Below are 21,215 nucleotides of genomic sequence, written 5' to 3'. Positions count from 1 at the left end.
TGAATAGAAGAACTAGTCTACAAACAGCTGATGGTAGGGATCAGTAGCTGGTGATTTTGCGGACTGATAATAGCAGCTCTGAATCAGTAGCTGAGAGGGAGAGGGAGTTTTCTAACTGCTGTATAAATATCAATTGGCTAGTGAGTGGTGACTGGGATCTCAGGAGTTAACTCTTCAGTCTGGAAGGAAGCTACTGCTCATACTTTGGCTATGGTGATCGGTCTCCTTGGCAATGAGCATTAAACAATGTAAGACTTGAGTTCTTATAGCAGCAGAACAATAGCTGATAGAAAAAGCAAGTCAATTGCAAACCTGCTTATTTTCAAGTAAGTAGACAAATTTAATAACATGAGAATAACCCTTTTAGTGACAAGTAATAAAAATGGATGCCTGTGAGTGAAAACAATCTCTCCCTCATCTCTATCAGTGCGATCCCAGGTTCTGGCAACTCCACATTTGGCCTGGACACAGCTTTAGTTGGCACCAGTCTGGGGACTGGCTGATTCAATTTGAATATGCCTTATCCTATTGGTTCCCATAAGAGAAGATGTGTCTAGTAAGGAAACCTCTGAGATCATTTGATCCTTACTGAAAAATGATTGAGGCAAGCCGAGCCAATTGTGCAAGCTCATGAAGGGATTATGGCCAACAGCTGTTGGCCAAAGGACTTTTCGTATATCTATGGTCAGATTTCACCAATCTCAGTTCACAAATTAATTTTTTAATTAATGTTTTTAATGGTTAAAGTCTTGGGTGTTAATGTTAATATTCACCAAAAGTTTAATAATTGTCGAATGACATAGCCCCTCAAAATTGTATCCTTAAGTCAACATTTGGTCCAATATTGACTCTTCCCTCCAGGGTTCTTCTTTAAGTTTCCTAATTAAAAAGTTTTGCCTCTTTGATATAACCATAACTTCTTCACCCTAATCTTTTCTCAAATGTAAAGAGCCATGAAACGTCATCTGAAGTGGTAGAAAAAAGACCTAATTTCAGATATTTAATTGTAAAAACGTTTCTCAACCTCCCAAATTAACATTTCGACCTCCAGAGTGGAAAGTCATTTCAATTTACATAAAATAGTTCAGAAAGCACAAAACAGAAATTATTCAGATTTTTTTTTAGAATCGTGCAGAATTATTTAACATGTAGCCATGCGCATAGAACAAATATATAATCAGAATGGACGCTTTCGCCTCAATTCATAAAACTTTACACTTGAAACCTCTGAAAACGTTGCAAAGTTCTAAATTGTGCAAAAATGTTATGACTTTTTGCATTTCGATAACAGTCATGACCCTGACCCCCCACTTTCATCTAGGCATTGTTTTTCATTGATGCATAAGTCACAGTCCATTACAGTATATACACCCAAATATACACATCGTCCCCTGACATCACCCCGGCATTACTACAATATACCAGGGATTGAGCATACATACTAGGCCATATAAACCTTAACACAGGAGGTCACACTGCGTCACTAAATGACTAAAACCACACACCAGACAAAATCCAGAAAAAAATGGAGATTATATATCAAAATTAGAATAGACCATTATTTATTTGAAAATCATAACAAGAGCAATACTTAAAAAATTAAAAAATAGATGCCTCGTGTCAAATGGTGAAAATAAATTATGATGATTGACGTGATCTCATATGAAAATATACTCAGGATAATCAGATGCATAAGAAAGCTACTCACATTGTCCTGTGGAAATTATCCCAAAAAGTTGATTGCAGGAAAGAAACAAAACAAAACAAAAAACTATTGTTGTAGAATGTTACACTGCAAAAGTTGGGAATATATCAAAAACCACAGGATCATGGACAGCAAAGCCTGCATATGTATGTGCGCCAAAGTTGAAAGGTAATCCTACAATAAAGTGCCTTAGTGCATATATTTACAGATTAATTGTGTCTTCATTAATCTTAAAGGCTTTAAAGTAGCAATGAGATCCAAAGATTAAACCAGGCCAGTCCTTTTAGCTCCCTTGGCTGTTTGGCTCCGCTTGCCTGTGTTACCTCACACAGGTGGAGCTCTGTAGAGCTGACTGCTCTGCACTCTAGCAAAAGCACCCTGACTCTGTCCCTGACACCCCCAACCCTTTGCTGCAAGGGTTTTCACAATAACCTGTGGCCGTAGGCCACCTGGAAAACCCAGCAAGGAAAGGAAACGGACCAACCCCACTACCATCCTGTAGTCCATTTAAAAAATAAAAGCCCAGCAGGTTTTTTTAAATCTGCCTTTGACAGATAGCCTGTCCAAGACCAATACTCACTTTTATTGTGCATTACAATCACAGCTACACCTGTGACTGCAATGCACTCCCATGGCCTCAATACACCTTTGTTTGCATCCTGGGGGAAACATACAGCAACCCTCACATGTGACACCGGTCACTGCCTCACAAGTGCAAATCCAAATTAACAGCCAAGTCAACAGCTTCTTGAATGAGGTTCTTTTCCTAAACTTACTTTTAAAAAAAAATTGTTTAAAGGCATTGTCTCATCATCATAAATGGGTGAAATTACAAAAAAGCAACTTTTACATTTACTACTTATTAAAAATCTGTTCTCAGTAATGAATTGGTTTATAATTCTGTAGTTTACTGCTCGTTGGCTAGTTTATTGGTCACCTCAGTAGTGACTGGCCTCCTAAGTAAGGAGTGAAGCACTTACAAGCTTTTTTCTATAGAGCTTGTAAGCGTTTCTCTGAAGATGACTTGATTGCTGCATTTGGCCAATGTCAATGCCACTGCTCACCTCCGATGCTGCAGAGGGAAAGGTGCCTCTGCTTGCAGCACCAGACCATTGGAGATCGCACAATTTTGGTCTCTGAACTCTCAGAACAGTGAATCGGAAGCAGCACATCGCCACCTGGCAGGCAGGAAGTGGGGAGGCTGAGGAGAAGTGAGCTCCTGAAGATAGGATCAAGCAAATAATGCTGGCTGAAATAGATAACGGCCCACTGTGATTGCTGCCAAGTGTTTATTACCAAAGTACTGGACCAATCCAACTTTAGCTGGCCATAGGTTATTTAACTGGCAGCTTTTCCTGACAAATCCACCATTCACATACCATGGGGAGGGGAACAAGTTACCTTTAGACTCCTCATGTAATGACTTACATCGTGCAGAACTAAAATTCAACATGGTTGAGCCAGAAGATCTCCAAACACATTAGATAGCAGCCAATCGACCCGTAATAGAGAGTTGAGATAATTATGATATAATAGAGCTGAACAACTTTAAAAGGGTTTTCCCCAAGAACAAGTTTAATTTTAAAGCACATTTTAATCAATAGGTTGTTGAATAATAATAATTTCCTCAATTGGATGTGTTTAAATAAAATGTTCCTGTGCCGAGATAATCTTGCAAATGTGCTCCTGCTGTGTACTGTGTAATGGCCGTGTCTGACCATACAGGAACATGGTCTGATCATACCACAGCTCCTGGGCAGGGGAGGACTCAAAAGAGAGTATACAGACATTACAGCAGGGGAACGCAGCTGATTCTGTTTGCGAGGTAAAGCATTTCCCTGCCTGTTTTGAAAAAATGTTTTACCTCGAAAGAATTACTTGCAATCCTGTGCTGTAATGTCTGTATTCTTTCTTTTGCGTCCTCCCCTGTCCAGGAGATGTGGTACGATCAGACCATGTCCCTGTATGGTCAGACACAGTCATTACACAGTACAAAGCAGCGGCACATTTATAAGATTATCTCGGCACAGGAACATTACTTTTAAACACATCCAATTGTGGAAATTATTATTATTCAAAAGTCTATTGCTTAAAATTAACTTTATTCGTGGGTAAACCCCTTTAAGTATTTTATATGGATGTCAGGCAGCAAATTCCACAGTAGCCAGTCCAGCTTGTATTACTTCACCCTATGTTGAAATTAAACTTAATTTACATGGAGTATCTACTCCAATTGCGGCTGCTGCACTGATTCTGGAACAGTTTTTCTTTTTCTTCTGTGCGTCTCCGTTCCAATGTTATACCCCTCTGTAATTAATATGCAGATTTTCCCTTCAACCAACTGGTCGAATCACACAGGACTGCTCTAGGGGCGGGCTGTGTTTTGATTGGCCAGGATTAGTGGAGGAAAAGCAAACGCCCACAGAAAAGGTCTTCGCCAGTTGGTGGAAGGGAAAATCTGCATATTTATTAATGGGGGCATAACTTTGGAATGGGGGAGCACAGAAGAAAAATCAAAACTGTTCCAGAATCAGTAGAGCAGAACAAATGGGATAAGGTCGTTTTTACTTAGTTACATAGGTTGAAAAAAAGACCTCGGTCCATCAAGTTAAACTTTTCTCCACCAGTTGTACTTTTTGTCACTGAATTATCTATAACCCAAAAATGTTCTGTGTACTGAGGAAATCGTCCAGCCCTTGTATAAAAGCTGTTATAGTGTCGACCATTACTACCTCCTGTGGTCGGCATTCCACAGTCTGACTGCTCTAACTGTAAAGAACCCTTTTCTATTTAGCTGCTTTCCCTCCACATGTAGTGAGTGCCCCCTGGTCCTCAGTACGGTCTTTGGAAGGAATAAGTCATGTGCCGTCCTTTCTACTGACCACTCATATATTTGTACATGTAAATGAGATCTCCTCTGAGGCGTCTTTTTTCTAAGCTAAACAAGTCCAACTTTTCCAACCTCTCCTCCTATGAGAGGCCTCCATCCCTTGTGATAATCTAGTTGCCCATCTTTGAACTGACACTAACTTCTAAATATCCTAAAATGTGGAGCCCAAATCTGGATCCTGTATTCTAGATGTGGCCTCACCAGTGATTTATAAAGGGGTAACAATACATTGGGATGGCGGCATTTTCTCTCTCTCTTTTTATACACCCTAAAATCTTGTTTGCTTTTGCGGCTGCAGCCTGACATTGAGTGCTGCTGCTCAGCTTACTTGTAGCCAGAATCCCCCGTCCTTCTCCTGTTCTGTAGTCCTGAGTATACTCCCATGTAATGTATGTGCAGCTATATACAGTATAGCTATATATTAATCCGTCCTAGGTGCATTACTTTACATTTATCCACATTAAATCTAATTTTCCAAGTGTTTGCCCATCAGTCATAACATTCAGATCATTTTGTAATATTGTAAAGGTACGGTGAGATATTAATATCCTATAAAGTTTGATGTCGTCAGCAAAGAATAAGAATAAGACTGACACTTTACTCTCAATCCCATCCACAAGGTCAGTAATAAAGAGGTTAAAAAGAATCGGTCCTAATACAGATCCCTGTGGTCCCCACTGCTGACTTTATCCCATTTAGAGAACGTACTATTTATGATGATTCTTTGTTTCTTGTCATTTAGCCAATTCCTTACACATCTGAAAAGTCCAGTTAAATCACATCAGCCGCATAATCTACTTCTAGATTTGCACTCACCTCCTCGTAGATACAGAACATGTTGACCAAGACAAGACTTCTCCCGTGCTTCCCCCATACTCTGGAATTCTCTACCCAAACACATCAGACTTTCACCTACCACAGAAACCTTCAAAAGGAACCTGAAGACCCAGCTCTTCCGACAAACCTACAACCTGCAGTGATCCCCAGTCTACTGAACCGCCGCATGACCAGCTCTACCCTCTCCTAGTGTATACTCATCCATCCCCTGCAGACTGTGAGCCCTTGCGGGCAGGGTCCTCTCTCCTTCTGTACTTACGAGAAGGAGACGTACTCGTATCTGTACGTACTCGTATGTGTGCCTTGTATTGCTCATGTTTATTGTACTTGTCTATGTATGCCCTTTTTTCACATGTAAAGCGCCATGGAATAAATTGCGCTATAAAAATAAATAATAATAATAATGTTGGTCAGACATGACTTATTCTTCATGAATCCATGTCGGTTGTCAGTTATTATATTATTCTCTGTATGTCATCTCTTATAATGCCCTCAAAAACTTGGCACACAACTGATCCCAGGCTTACCGGACGGTAGTTGCCTGGATCCACCTTCTTGCCTAACCCTATCCTGTGGCACATTGTTTACATTCAATCACAGGGGGTACCAGAACTGTGGAAGACCACCTGCCGGGTGCCGGTTCCTAAGACCACTTTTCCAACTTCCCTACAAGACTATCGTCCAGTGGCCTTAACATCACATGCTATGAAGTCCCTGGAGAGAATAATACTCATCTACTTGTGTCCGAGGGTGAGGGCTTTTACTGACCCCCTACAGTTTGTGTACCAGCAGAGATTGGGGGTGGATGATGCTGTAGTGTCTCTGCTACATACAGTACATTCATCCTTGGACAATGATGGAACTGCAGTGCGCACCATGTTCTTTGACTTCTCAAGTGCTTTCAATACCTTACAGCCGCTCTTACTACGTAATAAGCTGACTGATATGGCGGTAGATGAGAGGATGGTGAACTGGATAAACAACTACTTGACGGACAGTCCGCAGTTTGTTAGGATGGGGAGGTGGTATCTGGCAGTGTACGGAGCAGTGTTGGAGCCCCTCAGGGTACAGTGCTGTCGCCCTTCCTCTTCACATTGTATACAGCTGACTTTCAGTATAAATCAGATTTTTGTCACCTCCAAATGACTCAGTGATTGTAGGGGGCATTGTGGGGGGCCGGGGGGAGGAGGAATATAGAAGGGTGGTTTCTGACTTTGTGGATTGGTGCTGGGCTAACTGTCTAGAACTAAATGTAAAGAAAACCAAAGAGTTGGTGGTGAGTTATAGAATGAAAACGGAGGATTACTTACCGATCACTATTGCTGGCCAGGAGGTTGAGATGGTTGAGAGCTACAAATATTTGGGGGTTCACCTTGACAGTAAACTCGATTGGAGGTGTCATACAGAAAAGGTTTACAAGAATGGAATGAGCAGACTGTACTTTCTTCGGAAGCTCAGGTCGTTCAATGTGTGCAGTAAAATGCTGGAAATGTTCTACCAGTCCGTTGTGGCAAGCGCCATCTTTTTTGCTATCATATGCTGGGGCAGTAGTGTGCGAGTATCTGACGCTAATAGCTCAGCAAACTTATCAAGAAGGCAAGCGCGGCTGTTGGCCTCCATCTGGACTCTTTTGAGGAGGTATTGCAGGATAGGATTCAGAAGAAGTGTAGGGCTATAATGATCGATAATACACACCCACTATACGAGCTGTTCTTGAAGCAGAAGAGCACATTCAGCAGCCGTCTAATCCGACTAAGGTGCAAGAAGGAGAAATTCAGGAAATCGTTTGTACCTACTGCTATGGGGATGTATAATAATTTCCTAAGGGTGGTAGACAACAATAACTGATTGCAGGTATACTAAAGTCAATTAACAGTGACTTATATACCTGAACCACCCACATTTATTTGTCATGTAATGTTGGTATACCTGTGCAAGATTTGTGTCCTAATATTTTATGTACTGCTGTTTGTATTGCTGCTGTAATACCGTAATTTCCCCCCAGGATCAATAAAGTGTATCGTATCGTATTAACCATTCTAGTGAACGGTCCCTTTAAACAAAGATGACCTTGTATTGCTGTATTCATCAGGACGATCTCCTAGTAGGGCGTAAGATGAATATTACCAACGCACTTACCTCCGGGAAATGGGGTTGAAATTCTGGGTCCTTGCTACATATCCCAAGCGTGCTATTGTTAATTAAAAGTTCTCCACGTGTCTTTAAGGAGTTTGGGGCCATTTTTTCTGTATTCAGCAAATATGCCTCTCCATTAAGCTCAGCAAGTGGAGCGTAATACTTCATGGTCCTGTTTAGCTGGAGGCAGCCGGGAGGATGTTCTTCTAAATTAGTCTGATATTTTAGCACACCTCTAGAAAAGAAATAAAGACGGATGAGGGCTGGGATCAGCATGCTCAAGTGCTAATTAACTTGAATTCAAGAGGGCTTGAATTGCTGGTAATTCGGGTGATTAAAGAACAAGTGTTTGGGGTTTTAAATGTCTTATAAAAGTTTGCTGCGTAATCACAAAGTTGCTGTTCAGATTCTGATTTGAAAAAGACAAAAATGAAATCTTCCAGGCATCATGTTGTAATTGAAACCAACTTTTTTCATACCTGAATCTACAAGAAGTTGAAAAAATAAAAATTGAAAATCTATAATTGCATTTTTCTTACTTTTCTGATACACTATTATTCCACCTTGACAATGTCAGCACCCTCAACAGAAAAAGTCTGCCGGTTAACTGTGGCCATGGAGCTCCACTAGACAAAACCTTACTTTTATAGTTAAATAGTTATTAAGGTTGAAGGAAGACTTTAAGTCCATCTAGTTCAACCCATAACCTAACCTAACATGCCCTAACATGTTGATCCAGAGGAAGGCAAAAAAAACCCATGTGGTAAGAGTAAGCTCCACCATGGGGAAAAAAATTCCTTCCCGACCCCACATACGGCAATCAGACTAGTTCCCTGGATCAACGCCCTATCAAGGAATCTAATATACTGTATATACCCTGTAACATTATTCTTTTCCAGAAAGGTATCCAGTCCCCTCTTAAATTTAAGTAATGAATCACTCATTACAACATCATACGGCAGAGAGTTCTATAGTCTCACTGCTCTTACAGTAAAGAATCCGCGTCTGTTATTATGCTTAAACCTTCCTTCCTCCAGACTTAGAGGATGCCCCCTTTACCCTGTCACTGGTCTATGATTAAAAAGATCATCAGAAAGGTCTTTGTACTGTCCCCTCATATATTTATACATTAACATAAGATCACCCCTTAGCCTTCGTTTTTCCAAACTAAGTAGCCCCAAGCGTAATAACCTATCTTGGTATTGCAGACCCCCAGTCCTCTAATAACCTTGGTCGCTCTTCTCTGTACCTGCTCTAGTTCAGCTAGGTCTTTCTTATACACCGGAGACCAGAACTGTGCACAGTATTCTAAGTGTGGTCGAACTAGTGACTTGTATAGAGGTAAAATTATGTTCTCCTCATGAGCATCTATGCCTCTTTTAATGCATCCCATTATTTTATTTGCCTTTGTAGCAGCTGCCTGACACTGGCCACTGAATATGAGTTTGTCATCCACCCATACACCCAGGTCTTTTTCATTGACGGTTTTACCCAGAGTTTTAGAATTAAGCACATAGTTATACATCTTATTACTTCTACCCAAGTGCATGACCTTACAGTTATCCCCAATAAAGCTCATTTGCCATTTATCAGCCCAAGCTTCTAGTTAAATCATCCTGTAATATAAAATTGTCCTCCCCTGTATTGATTACCCTGCAGAGTTTAGTGTCATCTGCAAATATTGAAATTCTACTCTGAATGCCCCCTACAAGGTCATTAATAAATATGTTAAAAAGAAGAGGGCCCAATACTGACCCCTGTGGTACCCCACTACTAACCGCGACCCAGTCCGAGTGTGCTACATTAATAACCACCCTTTGTTTCCTATCCCTGAGCCAGCTCTCAATCCACTTGCACATATTTTCCCCTATCCCCATTATTCTCATTTTATGTATCAACCTTTTGTGTGGCACCGTATCAAAAGTTTTTGAAAAGTCCATATACACTACATCTACTGGGTTCCCTTGGTCCAGTCCGGAACTTACCTCTTCATAGAAGCTGATCAAATTAGTCTGACAGGACCGGTCCCTAGTAAACCCGTGCTGATACTGGGTCATAAGGTTATTCCTCTTCAGATACTCCAGTATAGCATCCCTTAGAATGCCCTCCAGGATTTTACCCACAGTAGAGGTTAAACTTACTGGCCTATAATTTCCGAGTTCAGTTTTTGTCCCCTTTTTGAATATTGGCACCACATTTGCTATATGCCAGTCCTGTGGTACAGACCCTGTTATTATGGACTCTTTAAAGATTAAAAATAATGGTCTATCAATGACTGTACTTAATTCCTGCAGTACTCGGGGGTGTATCCCATCCGGGCCTGGAGATTTGTCAATTTTTGTGATTTTTAGACGCCGTCGTACTTCCTGCTGGGTTAAGCAGGTAACATTAAATTGGGAATTTTTATCACTAGTCATTTTGTCTGCCATGGGATTTTCTTTTGTAAATACTGATGAAAAAAAGTTATTTATCATATTGGCTTTTTCCTCATCCTCAACCACCATTTCCCCCAGATTATTTTTAAGGGGCCAACACTATCATTTTTTAGTTTCTTACTATTTATGTAGTTAAAGAATATTTGGGGGTTATTTTTGCTCTCTCTGGCAATGAGTCTCTCTGTCTCAATCTTTGCTGCCTTGATTTGCTTTTTACAGAATTTATTTAATTTTTTGTATTTATTTAATGCCTCCTCACTACCTACTTCCTTTAATTCTCTAAATGCTTTCTTTTTGTTCCTTATTGCGCCCCTTACAGCTCTATTTAGCCATATTGGTTTCCTCCTATTTCTAGTATGTTTATTCCCATACGGTATATACTGTGCACAGGTCCTATCCAGGATGCTAATAAATGTCTCCCATTTTCTTTGTGTATTTTTGTGTCTCAGGATATCGTCCCAGTTAATTGCACCAAGATCCTCTCTCATCCGTTGGAAATTTGCCCTCCTGAAGTTTAGTGTCCTTGTCACCCCTCTACTACACATCTTATTAAAGGAGACATGATAACTTATTATTTTGTGATCACTATTCCCCAAGTGACCCCCAACCCTTATATTTGATATGCGGTCTGGCCTGTTGGTTAATATTAGGTCTAGCAGTGCCCCCCTTCTTGTTGGGTCCTGAACCAGTTGTGAAAGGTAATTATCTCTCATAGATGTTAAAAACCGATTACCTTTACTGGAACTGCAGGTTTCTGTTCCCCAATCTATTTCAGGGTAGTTGAAGTCCCCCATAATAATGACTTCTCCTTGAGTCGCAGCTTCATCTATTTGCTTTACGAGGATATTCTCCATTGCTTCCATTATTTTTGGAGATTTATAACAAACCCCTATCAGTAATTTATTATTTTTTCCCCCTCCCCTTATCTCCACCCACAGGGACTCTACATTTTCATTAGATTCACCTATATTATCACGCAGGATGGGTTTTAAAGAAGATTTTACATATAGACACACCCCACCCCCTCGCTTATCTGTACGGTCATTTCTGAAAAGGCTATAGCCCTGCAAGTTAACAGCCCAGTCATGGCTCTCATCCAGCCATGTTTCAGATATCCCCACCATGTCATAATTATGTTCCAACAACATTAGTTCTAATTCGTCCATTTTGTTGGCGAGGCTTCTGGCATTAGTATACATGCACTTGATGTTCCTCTCTGTACCTCTATTCTTTCTTAAATTACTAACTGTTCTAACCCCACCCCCCATGCCACCGCCACCCCCAACTTCCTTATTTGTGCCCAGGTCTCTATCTGCACTATCTTCCCCTCCTATAAAATGAATACCCTCCCCCCAATCCCTAGTTTAAACACTCCTCCAACCTTCTAACCATTTTCTCCCCCAGTACAGCTGCACCTTCCCCATTGAGGTGCAGCCCGTCCCTAGTGTAGAGCCTGTAGCCCACTGAGAAGTCGGACCAGTTCTGCAGGAACCCAAACCCCTCCTTCCTACACCAATTCTTGAGCCACTTATTAACCTCCCTAATCTCCCGTTGCCTCTCTGGCGTGGCACGTGGTACAGGCAGTATTTTGGAAAATATCACGTTGGAGGTCCTTGCTTTCAGCTTGCAGCCTAATTCCCTGAAATCATCTTTAAGGACCTTCCACCTACCTCTAACTTTGTCATTTGTGCCAATGTGCACCATGACCGCTGGGTCCTCACCAGCCCCTCCCAGTAATCTGTCCATCCGATCAGCGATGTGTCGGACTCGAGCACCAGGTAGGCAGCACACCGTTCGACGATCCCTGTCTTTGTGACAGATTGCCCTATCTGTTCCCCTAATAATTGAGTCCCCCACTACCAGCACCTGTCTGGCCTGCCCTGCTCTCCTATTTCCCTCCTTACTGGAGCAGTCACTCCTCCGGCTTTCAGAGGACATGCCTGGCTGCAGCAGTGCTACCCCTGTACTGGCACCCCCCTCATCTGCCAACTTAGCAAACTTATTGGGGTGTGCTAGATCAGGACTAGCCTCCCTGGCACTCTTCCCTCTACCCCGCTTTCTGAATGTCACCCAGCTACCTACTTCACTGTCCTGCAGCTCCATCCTACCATCCCCCTCCTCATCTATCCCATTGAGCGTCTGCTCAGTGAGCAGAAGACTCCTCTCCATATTGTCTATGGATCTCAGTGTTGACAGCTGCACATTTAGATCCAGAATCTGGGATTCCAAATGCACAACGTGCTCACATCTCGCACAGCAGTATGCACCCTCGACCGGCTGATCAAGGACTGCATACATGTGGCAAGATGTGCACTGGATGGCATTAACAATAGTGGAGCACATTTCCTAATGGGGATTGCACCACACAGAAACGTTAAATAAAAAAAATAAATAAATAAATACAAGTATTAATTAAAAACAGACAGCAATTCCTCCCTTGGAAACTCCCTGATTCCAAAGTCACTGAATCACAAGTCACACTTACCGCCGTCCACACTTACGCTCAGGTCACACTCAGCTCGCTCACACTCACTATGCTGAAGATTTATAGATTTTTTTTTTCTCTATTTCCCTTCAACAACAAGCCACCTTGCTGTTCAAATGCACTTCCAAAAAGGAACTGTTACTGCTTTGCAAAAAACTACCTGCCATGATTATAACGTTGACCAGTCATACATCTGAGACAGACCAAGGCTACTTGTGCTTTTGGAGAAGAGGAGCTAAGCTGTGTGTGTCTCTCTAATTTAGACTTGATATGAGATCTGTTTGTCTCTTTAAATAATATAAAGTACGCTGGATGTGAGGTCTGTGTGTCTCTCCCAGTAATATAGGCTGGATGTGAGGTCTGTGTGTCTCTCAGTAATATAGGCTGGATGTGAGGTCTGTGTGTCTCTCCCAGTAATATAGGCTGGATGTGAGCTCTGTGTGTCTGTCCCAGTAATATAGGCTGGATGTGAGGTCTGTGTGTCTCTCAGTAATATAGGCTGGATGTGAGGTCTGTGTGTCTCTCCCAGTAATATAGGCTGGATGTGAGCTCTGTGTGTCTGTCCCAGTAATATAGGCTGGATGTGAGCTCTGTGTCTCTCCCAGTAATATAGGCTGGATGTGAGCTCTGTGTGTCTCTCCCAGTAATATAGGCTGAATGTGAGGTCTGTGTGTCTGTCCCAGTAATATAGGCTGGATGTGAGCTCTGTGTCTCTCCCAGTAATATAGGCTGGATGTGAGCTCTGTGTCTCTCCCAGTAATATAGGCTGGATGTGAGCTCTGTGTCTCTCCCAGTAATATAGGCTGGATGTGAGGTCTGTGTGTCTCTCCCAGTAATATAGGCTGGATGTGAGGTCTGTGTGTCTCTCCCAGTAATATAGGCTGGATGTGAGGTCTGTGTGTCTCTCCCAGTAATATAGGCTGGATGTGAGATCTGTGGGTCTCTCCCAGTAATATAGGCTGGATGTGAGCTCTGTGTGTCTTCTCCCAGTAATATAGGCTGGATGTGAGGTCTGTGTCTCTCCCAGTAATATAGGCTGGATGTGAGCTTTGTGTCTCTCCCAGTAATATAGGCTGGATGTGAGCTCTGTGTCTCTCCCAGTAATATAGGCTGGATGTGAGCTCTGTGTGTCTCTCCCAGTAATACAGCCTGGATGTGAGGTCTGTGTGTCTCTCCCAGTAATATAGGCTGGATGTGAGGTCTGTGTCTCTCAAGGTAATAGAGGCTGAATGTGAGCTTTGTGTGTCTCTCTCTGTAGTACAGGCCGGATGTGAACCCTGTGTGTTTTTCCCAGTAATATTGGCTGGATGTTAGGTCTGCATGTTTTTACTAGTAATATAAGCTAGATCCTTGTGTCTCTACCAGTAAGGCCGGTTTCACAAGTCCAGATATTTCCGGTATCTTGAAAAATCAGTACCGGAGATATCCGTGTCCGTGTGCTTACGTAGTACATCCGTGTGGCACACGGGCGGCAGCTGTGTGCCGCCTGTGTGCCACATCAGGACCACATGGACAGCTGCCGGGAAGCATCAGGACCACACAGACGGCTGCAGGAGAATTAGCGCTATTCCCCTGCTTGTGGCTGTCATCCATTCTCCCCTGCTCGGATGAAAGCAGTGCGAGCAGGGGAGAAGGGATCAAAGAAAACCCCCCTATATTTTCCAACCAACCCAGCAAAACTCACAGGTGCGGGCTGCTATTCTCAGGCTAGTAAGGGGCCATGACTATGGGCCCCCCCAGCCTTAAAACAGCATCCCGCAGCTGCCCAGAAAAGGCGCATCTATTAGATGCGCCAATTCTGGAGCTTTGCCTGGTTCTTCCCACTGCCCCGTAGCATTGGCATATGGGGTAATAAGGGGTTAATGTCACCTTGCTATTGTAAGGTGACATTAAGCCAGCTTAGTAATGGAGAGGTGTCAATCCATTAATAATCCCACAGTTGTGAAAGAGTTGATAAAAACACACACACACAGAAAAAAGAACTTTAATGAAATAAATAAACACACAGGTTTTATTACCTTTATTGTACGCTCAATCCAACCGAAGCCCTCGTTCTCCTGTAATAAATAAAAAAAAAAGGAACAATATCCCATAGCTGTCCGCCATACAGTCAAGTCCCACGCTGTAAATCCATCTCAAGGGGTTAAATCCATTTACAATCAGGAGTGCTGCTAATGCGAGCGCTCCCAGCTGTAAAAGACTGGGAAATGAATGAAATGCAGGGGGCAGAGCTTCGGTGACTAGTGACTAGTATTCAGAAACTTTCCCAGGCTGAAGAGTTGATTTGAGTTCATACCGCCAGAGGACGCAGCTTCGGTGACGGCATCGCTAGTGCTGCGGGCTGCTGTTTTAAGGCTGGGGGGAGGCCATAGCCATGGTCTGAAAAGTGATGTTTAGCAAAATTTAAGGGCTATTACACCAGACTGTACTGTTTTTATTGCTTTCGTGTATCACACAGCTTCTATCCTGTTCTTATCTCCTTTTCATGTACTTTCCTTCATTCATATGCTTTCCTTCTTTTCTACAGCCTGTTTTCTGTTGTGAATTCTGCTCTTGGGCTCCCTCCGGTGGTTGTAAGTGGTAGCGCTGCTGTCTCTGAATCACAGCATTTATCAGGTGTTTTCACTTTTTGCAATTTGGACAGGGCTATTTAGTCTTGCTTCACCCTTTAGTCAGTGCCAGTTGTCCATTGTTCCTGGAGGATTCATATCCTTTCCTGGTCTCTCCTGCTTGCTGTTGCTTTCATCAAAGATAAGTTCTGGCTTTGCTTTTGCAGTCCACATGTTGTGGGCTTAATAGTTCAGTTCATTTCTACGTTTTGTTTTGTCCAGCTTGGTCTGTGCAAGGATTTGTTCAGCCATGCTGGTATCTCTGGAGATGCAGATATACCCTCCATATCCTTAGTTGGATGTGGAGATTTTGTACTTTCTGTGGTGGATATTTTCTAGTGTTTTTAATACTGACCGCATAGTACTCTGTCCTATCCTTTCTATTTAGCTAGAAGTGGCCTCCTTTGCTAAATCCTGATTTCAGTCTGCGTGTGTTATTTCCCTCTCCTCTCACAGTCAATATTTGTGGGGGGCTGTCTATCCTTTGGGGATTTTCTCTGAGGCAAGATAGTTTTCCCTTTTCTGTCTCTAGGGGTATTTAGACCTCCGGCTGTGACGAGGTGTCTAGGGAGTGTTAGGAACATCCCACGGCTGCTTCTAGTTGCGGTGTTAAGTTCAGAGTTTGCGGTCAGTACAGGTACCACCTTCTCCAGAGTGTTCCTCATGCTGCTCCTAGGCCACCAGTTCATAACAGTTTTCTCTGCCCTCTCTGTGATACTTTCTCCCTTTCCACTGTGTGTAGATCAATGTCTAATCCCCTCACTTCTGTTATCTCTAACTTTGAGAGAATGGAGCTTAGAGGCATCAAAACTGAGCAGGGGCTCTGACTGGATTGTAATAGATTTTTGTATAGCTACATAATGGACCTATAGATACATACTGTAGAATTTAAGTCATTATTGTCTTTTATTCAGCAAGTTTGCACAGAAAAGGTTTGAAATAAAAACTCTGTGGAATAATAAAGATTCTGCTCATTACACAGGTACGTGCAGAACTCACGGAGCAGAGATGAGCGTCTAGACCACCAACACTTAAAAGATTGAGTGTGAAACGGCCATTTGTTAATTTATCTCTGCATTTAATAAATGAGTTTGTGTCTCAGTACATCTTTAAGTCATTAATTATTAATGATTATCCCTTAAAGCTACGGTGCACACAAGATTGTAAATTCATCCTCACTAGATGAACAGATGTCCCCTCTGGAAAACTCCGTTGGATGCCTTAATCCTCTGCTGTAAACATTTCATATGAATGATTGATCTTCTAGAAATCCAATTTATGTATCATACATACATCTTTATAGTGAGGGCAGGCGGCTTGTTCATTTTGCCATCTTTTTATTATTATTTATAATAAATTGGAAATGATCAGGCCTGAAAATTCCCGTAATGCCTTTTCTTTTTATTTTCCGCTTTATAAGTAGCCATAAGTTTTTTCTTTTTTTTTAAACCTAGGCTGCTACATGAGGCTTTGCTTTATGCCATAGGAATTTCATTATTTTTCTTAACTTTTTAAAGGTTTGTGTAAATAATCCTGCAATTTATATTCTCTTTTTTTTGTAACACAAATATAGAAAACAAGAGGTCTGAGAGATTTTTCTTTTTGTTTATTTTTATATACTGTTTATTTTTCACACCAAATAACCTGATGAATTCTTTAGGTTATTACTAGTCATGAGCAAGCGCTAAAATACTCGAGCACTCAGTAATCAAATCAATCCGGTCGGACACTCGGACGCGGCTCGATTCGAGTGACGTGTATAATGGAAGTCATTGGGAAGCATGAACATTTTCCGGAAAACACTAACAAGAGGGCTGAAGAGGCAGGAAAATCGCTGTAATGGATGGAAACAGTGCTAAATGCAAAGGGAAGAGCATAGGGAAGACGACTGGACTCATCTCTGACTCTCAGGTCGCTAAATTAATGGGCCCCACCCATTTTTTGATAACCAGCCAAGGTAAAGCAGACAGCTGGGGGCTCATATTATCAGGCTGTGAATCTCCATGGATATTGGCCCCTTCCCAGCCTAAAAATACCAGGGCGCAGCCTCCCTAAAATTGGCATATTACATGAGATGCTCCAATTCTAGCACTTTGCCTCAACTATTCCAGATTGTCCTGGTGCGTTCGAGGTAATATTTTTAGGGCTTGATGTCAGCTGTGTAGTGTCAGCTGGCATCAAGCCCAGGGGTTAGTAATGGAGAGGTATCTATCAGACACCCCCAGTACTAACCCAGTAAGTTAAAAAAAAAACCACAAAAATATTTTGTTAAAAAACGCTTCCCGACTCCCGGGTTCACCAATTTATTAATAAAAAAAAGCCATGCTGGTCAAGTAGTCCAAGGATTCCACCACAAATCGCAACCTGAAAGATATAAAAAGAGAGACTTAAATAAATAAAGACAAGAGACAGTACCTCATTCACCAACATATTAACCCTGGAGCTCTGGCATAGTTCATGGTGTTCCCACAACGTCCACTGATTCCATCCAAGGTACAACCTTTGGAGCCTCGGTGTGAGAATGAAGCTTCATAGGTCACTCGCGGTCAGACTGCGTTCGCAAAACCCAGCGAGAGCAGTAGTGAGATCAATAATGTTACTGACATAACCACTCTCGCCGGGTCACACAGAGCGCAGATCGGGAGTGACCTATGAAGCTTCGTTCTCAGAACTAGGCTCAATAGGTTGTTCTACCGAATCGGTGAACGTCGTGGGAACGCCATGGACTTTGTTGAAGCTGCAGGGTTAATTAATTGGTTAACGAGGGACGGTCTCTTGTGTTTATTTAATTCTTTGTTTTAAGTCTTTCAGGTTGCCATTTGTGGACTATGTCGGAATCCTTTGATTACTTCAAACCAGCATGGCTTTTTTTATATCAATAGATTGGTGAACCAGGGAGTCGGGAATTTTTTATTTTTTTTACATAAATTATTGTGTGTGTGTGTTTTTTTTCTAACTCACTGGGTTAGTATTGAGGGTGTCTAATAGACGGCTCTCCATTACTAACCCCTGGGCTTGATGCCAGCTGACACTAGATAACATCAACCCCAAAAAATATTACCATGACTGTCCCTGCATCAGGGCAAATGGGAAGAGCCAGGCAAAGTGCCAGAATTGGTGCATCTCATGTTATGCGCCAATTCTGGGGCGGCTGTGGGCTGGTATTTTAAGGTTGGGAAGTGGCCGATATCCATCCACCTTCCAGCCCTATAATATTAGCCCCCAGCTGTCTGCTTTACCTTGGCTGGTTATCAAAAATAAGCGGGACCCCATGTCATTTTTTTAAAATTACTTATTTGCTCAATATGTTTAAAAAGCTTAAAAACACCCTTTACTGCCACATGAAAAGAACTAAAGGTAAAGGGTGCAACTTTGTAATATTTAGGGGGGGACTCGATGACACAATGCGGCCGGCCAAACACAGTAATGCCAGTAAACAACATGGCTACGGCATTACCGTGTATGGCAGGCAATCCCTGCATGTTTATTGGCTGTCTAACATCCACAAAACATGTGGGCTGGAGACTTGAGCATCCGCGATACTTGATTGAGTAGCGAGCTTGCCCGAGCACCACGATGTTTGATCAAGTATAAAGCAGTGGTGAGCACGCCCACTCATCACTAGTTATTACAGTTGTGTAGATACCAAATATGATTTTTCTTGTGATGTGCAGTATATGCAATAAAATTGTTATTCACCTGTCTCAGTTACAGCAAAGTACGCATCTAGTTGAACCTCTTCTCCTGCAGCAAACTGACATACTCTGATGATGTCTTCCATCAGAGTCATGTAACCTGGCTCAGGCAGCAGAACACCACCTGAGTATTCAGGTGGTTAGCATTCTTACCACTACACTGCACCAGCACTGCAAACACTGTAATTCTGGTCATCATGGTTTCAGCATTGCTACATCAAACTCTGCTGTACAACTCTCCTATTCCAGTCATTGTGGTTCCAGCATTGCTACATCAAGGTCTGCTGTGCCATCTCTACTGCCTTCAGTCTTCATTGTAACTCATCTCTGCAACATTGGTTCCTCAACAATGGATCAACCCTACTACATCTCAATACTAGCTTTTCTACGTCTAGCCTCCATTGTTAAAAAAAAAAACCAGATACCAAGTGTTTTCGACTTTGCAAAGTCCTGACAAGGTCAAATGCTATTTTTGGAAAATCAGTGAATAAAGGGTCACTCAAAGAGTACATGATTAACTCCAGACTGTTCTCCAAAGCTGTCCTATTTGGAAACCTTTTGTTTTCTTTTTCATTTAATATCAGAATTTTTTTACTGAATCCGCCAAGATTTTTTTCATAGACACTTACCCTGACGCATGGACCAGAAGAAGCACATAAAATATAAAAAACAGGTTGTGTGTGTGTAGGAAGATATCAAAATTAGACGCCCTGTGGGAAAAACAAAAAAAATTAAAAAGTTAGATGTTTGACCATATAAGAAGCTGTACAATAATTATGATTTCACACAATCTAAAATCCTAAAACGTAGGGAGCTGACTGAAAACGGTCTGTCACTCCGCCCCAAGGAAGTTGCTGCCCTAGGCACAGGACCTTCAGTGACTAGTGGAAAATATAGATTTTCTTAGCACAGTATGTCCATTTTGTTGTAGACTTTAGCCATTTGCAGTACACCACAATTTACATTCATTTCAACACATAGATTTTGATGCAGAAATGGCACAGATTTCAATGTAAATCCCCAACGGAAAAAATGTATGTTCAGAATTTATGACACAGATTCTGATTCAGGCACTTGTAAAAAGATGCATTTGGACCATACGTTACCTTGGCATCAGCTTTGCCTCCAACTGTACACAAATGTCACATTATGGAACATTATCTCTAATAGAAACATTGCTCTAGGGAAAATATAGTAGCCACATATATATACATATATATATATATATATATATATATATATGTATATATATATATATATATATATATATATATATATATATATATATATATATATATATATCACAAACCCCTAGTTTACAGGACTGTGGAGTCGGTAAGCAAAACCACTGACTCCGACTCTGACGCCTCAGTTTCCCTGACTTCCAACTCTGACTCCACAGCACTGCCTCACTACTAAGCATGTAAAGGGCAGCACAGATTCATCTCAACTAAAAGCCGAGATCTTTAGATCAGGAACCGTACAGACATTTATAGGACATTTCAGAACTTTCCGAAATTGTTATGAAAACATTTACATCACATCCTGCACTGTACTACTGAACCCAATTTACTAGATATTTTAGGAGCTGGTGTTGGTCCATTTTATACAGACACCACCAAAATGGACACCGACACTGACTCCACAACTTCGACTCCACAGCCCTATAGTTTTTTTTAATGACAATGGCACCAAATGTCATGGAGTGGCCTAGCCAGTCTCCAGACCTTAATCCCATAGAAAACTTATGGAGGGAGTTGAAGCTCCGAGTTACCAAGCGACAGCCTCAAAATGTTAATGATTTAGAGATGATCTGCAAAGAGGAGTGGACCAAAATTCCTCCTGACATGTGCGCAAACCTCATCATCAACTACAAAAAACGTCTGACTGCTGTGTTTGCCAACAAGGGTTTTACCACCAAGTATTAAGTCTTGTTTGCCAGAGGGATCAAATACTTATTTCTCACTGCAAAATGCAAATACATTTATATAATTTACACAATGTGATATTCTGGAGTTTATTTTTGATATTTTATCTCTCAATATTAAAATTAACCTACCCTTAAAATTATAGACTGTTCATGTCTTTGTCAGTGGGCAAACTTACAAAATCAGCAAGGGATCAAATACTTATTTCATTCACTGTATATTTATATATATAAATTTCACATTTTAAAGAGATTTCTAGATGAAAAGATTAGCTTCAAAACGAAAGAATGTCTTGTGAAATAAATGTATGCCTTAGATATTTATTTATGTACATTTGTATATATATATATATATATATATATATATATATATACACTGTATATACAGTACAGACCAAAAGTTTGGACACCTTCTCATTTAAAGATTTTTCTGTATTTTCATGACTATGAAAATTGTACATTCACACTGAAGGCATCAAAAAACTATGAATTAACA

At 41.5% G+C, this 21,215-nt stretch overlaps 1 protein-coding gene across 2 annotated transcripts in view; it reads right to left on the bottom strand.

Annotated features, from left to right (window-relative positions):
• Positions 1–21,215, bottom strand: part of NOX4 (NADPH oxidase 4) — a 287,217-nt gene that overhangs the window by 145,052 nt on the left and 120,950 nt on the right. For both annotated transcript variants that reach the window (XM_077298554.1, XM_077298555.1), the window contains exons 8-9: positions 19,422–19,502; positions 7,572–7,803 (exon numbers count right to left, since the gene is read on the bottom strand). In XM_077298554.1, the coding sequence (XP_077154669.1) occupies positions 7,572–7,803; positions 19,422–19,502 (313 nt within the window). The remainder of the gene's footprint in view (positions 1–7,571; positions 7,804–19,421; positions 19,503–21,215) is intronic.

The sequence above is a fragment of the Ranitomeya variabilis genome, chromosome 3, assembly GCF_051348905.1.
Source record: "Ranitomeya variabilis isolate aRanVar5 chromosome 3, aRanVar5.hap1, whole genome shotgun sequence".
NCBI lineage: Eukaryota > Metazoa > Chordata > Amphibia > Anura > Dendrobatidae > Ranitomeya > Ranitomeya variabilis.
The sequence above is the reverse complement of the archived record's forward strand: the minus strand, read 5'-3'. Positions and strand labels throughout refer to the sequence as shown.